The sequence below is a fragment of the Chelmon rostratus genome, chromosome 23 (assembly GCF_017976325.1).
Source record: "Chelmon rostratus isolate fCheRos1 chromosome 23, fCheRos1.pri, whole genome shotgun sequence".
Taxonomy (NCBI): Eukaryota; Metazoa; Chordata; class Actinopteri; order Chaetodontiformes; family Chaetodontidae; genus Chelmon; species Chelmon rostratus.
This window is the reverse complement of record NC_055680.1, coordinates 12,351,494-12,360,305: the sequence shown is the minus strand read 5'-3', so window position 1 is coordinate 12,360,305 and position 8,812 is coordinate 12,351,494. Positions and strand designations below refer to the sequence as shown.

The 8,812-nt window shown below is 43.6% G+C and overlaps 1 protein-coding gene across 3 annotated transcripts in view; it reads left to right on the top strand.

Annotated features, from left to right (window-relative positions):
• Nucleotides 1–1,168: 1,168 nt before the first annotated feature.
• Nucleotides 1,169–8,812, top strand: part of stim2b (stromal interaction molecule 2b) — a 41,922-nt gene continuing 34,278 nt past the window's right edge. The window contains exons 1-2 of one of the 3 annotated variants that reach the window (XM_041964615.1): nucleotides 1,169–1,532; nucleotides 2,216–2,420. In XM_041964615.1, coding sequence (XP_041820549.1) covers nucleotides 2,288–2,420 — 133 coding nt within the window. In that variant the 5' untranslated portion in view covers nucleotides 1,169–1,532; nucleotides 2,216–2,287. Of the gene's footprint in view, nucleotides 1,533–1,887; nucleotides 2,421–8,812 lie in introns of those variants that run through there. The other 2 variants (XM_041964616.1, XM_041964614.1) reach the window with 2 other exon arrangements.

Genomic DNA, 8,812 nt, shown 5'->3' with positions numbered 1-8,812 from the left:
ACATGGAAACGTCAAATGTTGTTTTAACAGGAGGAAGCAAATGACCTAATATTGAAATTAGCCTCCACCTGATTTGCATGGGATGGCTTTGACAGTCCCCAGGCACCCAGTATGGGAAACCCTGGCTTTAAAGAAAAACATGGAAGTTCATTCTTGACTTTTGAAACTCAAGGCCCAGTTGCTAACTTTCTAACTTACCAGAAAACGATTTTAACTGGACCCTGAATTAAGATTTTTGTGTTCAAACTGCTTTTTCGCGTCCTTTTATTTCGGCAAAAATCATAGATGTTTACATTTCAGTCAGCTTTGTGATGCCTGCCATTTGTCGGACCCAGTTATATTCTTTATATTAATACAAGACATTTTTTTTATTATTCTTGAAAATACACCCAAACTACACATGGTCAAATTAATTAGCTGCTGTGTCAGATAACAAAGACGCCAAAGTAAAAGATGGATGGATGTAAGTGCTGCCCTTAACATTATTTTCCCATACTCAATCTGTACATAATAATAAATGTTATTATTATATATAGTATGGGGCTGGTTGTGGACATATCATTAAGCAGTACCATAATGATTATCATTATTATTATTATTGGTGTTAGTAATAATGGTAGTATTGGGTGGAGGACACACTTTCAGTTTTCACCTTCAGCTATTTTCTTGTATTGGCCAAAAATGAAATAGCAAAATAAAAACCATTAAACAAGAGAACTGCTACAGAAAACAGCGGTATTACCCTTTAAGATCACTATATTTCCCGCGGTCAGCATCTTTAAAAGACAGAAAAAGTGCCATGTGAACCAGCCAATCAGGCCCTGCCATGTTGGGACACTCCAGCCAATGAGAGCGCCGAGCCGGGAGGAAAACTCGCACGGTCCAGGAGCGTGGACGTGGTGAACAATGAATCGAGACTCGTCCGCGTCACCATGACAGGGAAAACCGAGGGGAAGTTTTTGTGGAGGATTCATCTCATGTGGACGCACTAACGGGCACTTTTAAGGCTCCTAACTGGGCAAAAACACCCGGCAGAAGTGAGTCGTGTGACCGGTTACCACTGCGTGAAAGCCGGTGCAACACGGAAGTGAAGCCCCGCTGGATTTCTGTAAAAACAAAAACAAATCCCGCCGGAGGTGCCCTGCGCGCGGCAGTCCTCGGGGCCGAATTAAAACCCCGAACCCCCGCCTCTCCACCACCTCCTCCTCCTACTGATGTCAAACCATTTTGCATGCTGACTTCCGCCCCGCTTGGCTCTCCCTCCCTCGTCTGCATCAGCCGGCGAGCAGCTAATATGACAGGGGGGGATACAGTATCACACCGAGCCGCGAGAAGCTGACTTAAAAACTTCATTTAGAAAGTAGGCGGATGTCGTGCTCGGTTGATATAGGTCGGAGAAGGATTAGGCTCAACGGAGGACGACGCCAATGCATTTTTTGATGCAATGGGATTTGCCACTTTCGTATGAAGAGGCGGACCTATGAGGCGCTGCGAGTTCAATATGCTGAAGCTGTCCCCGGTGTTTGTATACTGTACGTGGAAGTACAGAGACTGTTTTCTTCCAACTCACAGGCCTACGTGAGGATTTAACACCGCACTTGATATTATTTCTAGCTCACGGATATCCACGGTAGAGAAGCTACTGAGTGGTTTTTTTTTTTTTGGTTTTTGTCTGTTTTTGTTTTGGACAGGGAATTCCTTCAGTTCGACTGCATGTGCTTTGCTCATTAGCCGTGTTCACTACGCGGCGTTTTTCTTTATTGCTAGCTTAATTTCTTAAATTGGTACATTTCGTTATGGGGTTCTGGCTTGTAGCCGGCAGCGGTCACCCCTCTGAAACAGCCAGTAAAGCCATTAGAGGCTATTAGAGTTTTTTTTCTTTTTTTTTGAGGGTAGGGGGGTCTTCTTTCAAAGTAGTTTGGCTTGTCGTTGACTCACCATGAACTATTATTTTGTGGCTGTTTTTCACGCTCCCGTGAGGTTTTGTGACAGCAATGACTGTTTTAGCCGTTAGCCGGTAGGTTTTGCACTCTCGTCTACTGCGGGATTTTTTTTTTTGTTGTTGTCAAGTTGGTGCATTTTCCAGGTGACACCACACATTTCTACTTCTGCTTAAAAAGACTGATTATTTATTTTATTTTTTTGACCGGCTGTGGCACATTTATATATCTTTGTGTGTGTGTGTGTGTGTGTGTGTGTGCCGGGTCTGCCCCAGTCCTTTAAACAGTCATCCCCTCTGCCGGTAGCACGGATACGAAAGGCTAGATTTTCACCTCATTTTTCCACCATGAGTTACATCCACAAGGTATTGAATGTATTGCTACGTGGACTCGTCATCTATGCGGTACTGGGCTTGGAGTGCACTTACTCGGATGATCTACCCAGCCAGCCATCCGATGCTGCAAATGTAGCCACCACAGGTAAGCGGTAATCCATGTCGTTTACAAGTGTCTCCAATTTATTCACGCATGTACAGTGTTACCCCCCCCGTCCTCCTCCCCCTCCACCCCCCACATCCTCCTCTCGTTCCCAGTGGCTTTCTCGGGGAAAGCCGAGGAATGCCCTGCGCATGGTGATGCATTTACTGTCGTCGTTTACCTTTTGTTTCCTTCCTCTCTCCCGCACTCTATGCATTGCCGAGGAGCGCATGACATGACAGGAATGCGGGATGCATCCTCGCAGAGGGCATTTACTGTAACGGTGCCCTTCATGTGCCACTGGGGATGCTCCAGAGGGTGAAGCCACCCATTATGTGCCTCACATAGATCTTCATGAGATAAATCCATACATCCATGAATAATAATAGCCCACATAAATGCATAAGTGCTCTCTGTTTACATTGGCTGATAACTGCCAGAGGGCCACAGGTGATCCCCCTGCGAAACTGCTTTATTGACATGACCAACTGAGAGGAGGATTTCCATCTATTTGCATCTGTTTTAACCAGCCAATATTGATGAGTTGTTCATTTAACACGCCTTTGTGCATGCCGGGTGCTTTAAATCGACTAAATTAAATAAAGGTCCACCTATGGAGGGATGAATGTGTAGAAAGCGGTATTTCTTTTATATGTTTGAAGGTTTGTAGCATATGTTATGTATCTAGCTGAAGATATTTTGCAGCCCTTGGGTTTTGATTTTAGAATTTAGGTTCATTTAAGTGTTCAGACTGTGTGTAAATGTACATATGATTGTGTATACATAGGTGGCGTAAAAGCTTCAATGCATATCAGTGGTGGTTAGAGTTATTTTATTTAAAACATGGATTACTTCCTTTGAGGTTATGCTTTTACTAAGAAAATTGCTTGCTTTTATCCACTCAGAGACCACCTCAATCCTTGTCAGGAACATAGCCGGCGTACTTGACTCTGGTCAAACAATACTCAGAGTATTTGTAATAACTGGTGGATACGTAACTGGAGTGGACATTCATATAAATATTTTAAAAATGACATTCTTGTGAGTCTATTTTGACAATCCTGCCGAGATTTGTTTACGGTTGTGCTTTAAGCCTTTTACTTCTTTTCGTGCGCTGGGCAGTTTGTTATAACCCTGATGGCTCTGTTAACTGAGCTCCAAACAAAACAGAGCCCCCACACACACAAGCTAGGATTTAAAGGAAGAGTTCGACATTTTGGGAAATGCGGGTATTTCTTGCCAAGAGATTTCTTGGCAGAGACCAGTTGCCATGCAACCAGAGGGGAGTCCAGGAAGTTAGTAGTCCCGGCCAAGAAATAGTCCTGCACAGAACCCCCTGTAAAACAGGCAATTGGTGTTTTTTACACTTTGGTTTTCGTACAGAGTAGACAACAAGCTATAACATGGTAGTAACTAAGTTTTAGAGGTCCTGGTAGATTGGTTGTTTTCCAGTCTTTTATGCTAAGCTACAAGCTAGCTGTCTGCAGGCTGCAGCTTCATATACAACAGACAGATATGATAATGGTAACACACATCTCATCTAACTCCCGGCAAGAAAACAAATGTTTGTACATTTCCAAAAATGTAGATCAGAGGATGAGATTCGTTCAGTTGAATTTGTTCAAGATGCCCTTTATTTTCCTCTGCTCACAAACCTCACCCCCCCCCCCTGGGAGCACGGACATCCACAAGGACAATCAGACAGGTTGTCAATGATGAGTCGAACAAGGTGTCAGTGATGCAAATATGAACCCTCTTTTTATGCCTCTGTGCATTTATTACATCTGGAACAAATGTCTGCTTGGAGGCAAGGGTGAGCAGATAAAATTTTGGCGGTCACAAAACCTGTTCTGGGTCACAGCACAAGAATTCAACATCCATTTCACCAAAGAATACACTCAATATCTTTCATTAAATCCATCAAAGTCTGCACATCTACACATTATGAGTCTGGACAGAGATGGATGTACATACAACGTGACTGGTTGACACACGGCATCAAGTGAAATCCCGTGAAGGTAAATATATTTTAAACACATTTTAACTCTTCTGCGCTTTGGGCTGTTTGCACAAATGCTAAATGAGGTCTGTCTTGTGCTGCTGACGTTGACAGAACACAGTTAAGTGCTGCTCTTGCACTTGAAAAACCTTGTAAATAGCGGCCTATAGACTCATTTTTATATTCACGTTCACCTAACACGTCTACCCCGCCTGTCTCGACAGTGTAAAAATGGGCCGAGGGACGATGTCAGCCCTCTCTCCCAGCGAACAATGAAGTGTAGTGCAGATAGTGGTGACTTAATACAGTGTCAGTAAACATGACCGCAGCGTTACCCATTTCCCAGCCGGCTCCCTGGAAAGGTCAGCTGCCTTTTCGCTGGTCTTGGCGTCAGGAGAGGAAAACACAAGTCTGTGTGTGTGTGTGTGTGTGTGTGTGTGTGTGTGTGTGTGTGTGTGTGTGTGTGTGTGTGTGTGTGTGTGTGTGTGTGTGTGTGTGTGTGTGTGTGTGTGTGTGTGTGTGTGTGTGTGTGTGTGTTCTTGTAGCTCCTGTACATGCAGAGTTTCCTTTCTAGATTAAAAGCAGCCCGAGTAAATTTAGAATTTTGTCTGTGTTGCTGTGATGTACTTGAATTTTAAAGTGATATATTTATCACAAATCTCCTTTAGAACAGGTCAGTTTTAAAGCTTTAAAACAGTGACTGTGGCTTTTGAAAGAAGAATAACACTTATTTTTAAAGTTTTTGTTGCTCCAGCATTAAGGGCAAAACACACCGGGAATGTGACGAATACATAACTGTAAAATGCGGAATACTCGCTGTAGATTTGTGACAGTTGCGACACACACATATGCAGCTCATTCTGCAGAAAAGATGATCGATTCAACATCATCCACTGAGGATGATCTTGTCCTCCTCCCGCTCACTCGACAATAGAAGAGGACACACACATGCACAATGACAGACACAATGGAAAAGGAGAACTCAAGAAACACAAGAAATAACTGGCAATAACTTGTGTTCTTGGTCATAAAATCCAGAGTGATGAGAAACACAAACAGTCATTATAATTAGCAATTGTGACAAGTCCACTCTGCAGAATGCGATTGACTGATGCCTTTATTCACATTTCAAAAGCTCAGAAAAATTGAGCTTATTCCAAAAAAAAATTCTGTCTAATATTTGTTTGCTGTGTGGACGTACTCATAACAAAAATAACAGCTTGAAAATATAAGTTTACATTAAAAAATAATCGCACAAAAAAAAAACGGCCCCGGGTGTGTCAAGGCCTTAAGTTTATCTGGTATAACCTGTAGGTCATGACAGCTAATGTAAGCTAACTTTATATAAATGTTGCTGTATAACAGACATTACTGTCAGTTTGCTGGTGCTGCTGTTACTGTATTAGCATTTTAGCCAAATGCTAAACTGTCCTTGAGCTCCCAGCATTATTACTTGTTCGTCAAAAACAAGTTTTTTTTCTTAAATGGTGTGTGTCAAGCAACACATAATCAAGGATGTTTAGAAACATTTAGAAATTATGTCACATTTGTGAGCAATACTTTCTCCTGCAGGTATTTTGGCACAGACACGCACAGACAGACAGACGTACCTCACTTCGTGCCTGTCACTGCCACGCACACCCTGAAGGGATTTCATGTGCTTGTAAATGAGGTTAGAGATGAGGCTGGTGTTGTTGAAGCGGTTTACGGTTCAAAGCTGCCATTTAGCATGCTGTGAGTGGTCTGGGGCTGAGACCTGGGGGGCGGGGGTTAGCATTTGGCGGGTCAGGCAGCTCCCCTGTGATTTAGGATCTTCAAAAGACCAGGCCAGGGCTGGAGGCTGGAAATAAAGCAGGGGATGGTGATGGAGGATTATTACATAAATGTGCAATTGGTTGTATATGAGCAGTTGTAACCTTTGATAAGAAATGCATGGTGTCAGAGTTCTCTAGGTTTTAAAAGTGTAGAGATTTGGATGTCAAATGCTAAATTTCTTCCTCATTGTGTATTCACACAGATAATTGGACCATAGTTAATAGTTATTTCTGCAGCTGCAATTAGTGGCTCATCTTTATTGGTTTGTAATTTAAAAATAGAATTTTTTTTCTGTCAGGAACTTCCTTTATCTTGGAAGACAGACAAAGATGAATCAGGCACTGAAGGAGTAATTGATGTCGGCGTTGCAGATAACTAGTTGCACGTGGTTTGAATTGAATGTCAGTTGTTTTGGTGCTGCTGTTCAACTCATTTTGCAGTCTGGATGACGTCTTGCCAGTCTTTGTTCCTCATTGCGGGCCTTTTTCTCTTGTGTAGGATTCCTGATTTATTGTAAATCCACTTGCATGCACTGCAGCATGCATCAAATTGAGTGTTTTTTTTTTTTAAAAAAGCATGGGCCAAATTCAGAGCAGACGCAAACAATAGGAAACATAAATCTTTTCTATACACCCTGAGCAAGAAAAGGGGGTTAGAAATTTTAGACAGTCAGCAAAACAAGTAAAAAGAAGAAGAGACATTTGTTAAGGGGTGTAGTGGCCATGTGAACGTGGTCTTCCCTTGTTTTAATGGTGGGGTGTATTTAGCTTGTTTGGCGTTTCAACAAACAAAGCCCTTCCCTCTGGCTGCAAGGAACATGCAGTTCTCAAGTAATGTGCCTGCTGGATGATAGTTGTCTCAGATACAGGGCCCCCATTTAGCATAAGCTTTACATAACTTACAGAGGCAGAAACTGGCTGCTGCAGGTTAAGTTACGCAGACTCCAATGTGGTAAAGAAAACACCAGTTGATCTCTTCTCACACGCGCTGTAGTCGTGACAATTTTGTGCAAGGTTTGGTGAGAATTTGCTGAACATTTCTTCTGTTTCTGTGCCTAAATGAGAGGCGACACTGGCTGTCTCAGAGCACAGTGACAGCATTAATAAATGGATTTGTTTGGAAAGGAGGTCCAACATTTACCTATCTCGCCAGTGCTTGCTTAAGGACTGCACAGAGCATAGGAAATTGCATTTTGCGATACTTCCGTCGCTGCTGGATGGCCACTGTTCTATCAAACTGACACACACACGCTTGAGGGAAGCCAGGCTTTCTTACTTGCCGTGGTGCCTCAGAGCCAGCTTTGGGTTCGCTCTGGGGGCTAAAAGTGACAGAGTGTCAGAGTGAACGTGGAGCGAGTCATAATGTCCTCGTTCTGTGGTGTGCAGCTCAACAGGCAAAGCCATTTCCTTTCCCTGACTAGAACAGACTATTCTGAAGGGTTCTTCATGAGCCAAAGAAAAACAAGACTTTGTGATTCAGAAGGCAGACTTTACCAAATCTCTGCGACCAACCCTGAGAACAGCTTCATCTATCTGAACCTAAACGACCACTAATATCAGAGTCACAGAGAAAGAAGTATCACTTGACTCTGCAGGCACTTTTAGCTTAAGGATGCCAAAATGCTACGTAGTTTTGGCATCTTGCTGCCTTAATGTTTTGGTCAGATGTTAAAGTCAGATATTTCCTTCAGGAGTTGGTGGAGACCAAAACAGAGCTAGAAGAAAAGTAACAGTTGGATGTAGTATCATTATGTGTAATGCAAAATCCACCCGCAAAAGAGCGTGTGCGTCCAGTTATAGCTCATTAATAACCTCAAACGAAAGGCCGGAGTCGCATCGCCGCGCTGACGCCGCTCAGTTGCCCAGTCGGCTTCTCCCGAAAGTGGACAGCTGCTGCCCATCTCAGTAAGGGGCTTTAGGGTTGTGATCCAACTTAATGAGGCCGGTCTCCAATCAGAACAGACTCCCCCCTGGTGTATTTATAAAGCCACCGGCGACGTTTTCCATTTGCATTTTCCATCATGCTCGCCATTGTGACCGCCGCTGACCCATTACTGACACTGATGCGGCCGGGTCAGAGTGCTTCTTCTTATTACTGAGACCAGTCAGACTTTCAACTGGGCTCACCAGGGAGATAATGGGGCTTTATTTGATGGTTTATCCCACTGTGCCCACAGGCGCAGAGAGCAGAGATTGGATTTGAAGTCACTAACAAGCGTTTAGACAATCAATGACCTGATTCACCGACATGCAGGCATTGTTAAGTTGCTTTGAGGAGCTATTGTTTTTTTTTTTTTCCTTTATAAGAGATGCAACTATTTATTTACAGACAACAGCAGCAGCCAGTAAGCTTATCCACTCATGCAGAAAACGCCTCAGTAAGAGATGTAGGTCACTGTACTCAGCTGTACAATGTTTCCTGCTGCGGGTGGCCTACAGTAGCAGAACTGTCTGCCCTCGCCCAGTCCAGAGGGGGCTATTGTTGTCCAGCTCCGCCACACTTGAAGGTGTTGATCCCCGAAGCTGGCAATGCACGGGCACTTAGCTGGCTGAGCCCTTCGCGATGGATCCACACAAGCTTG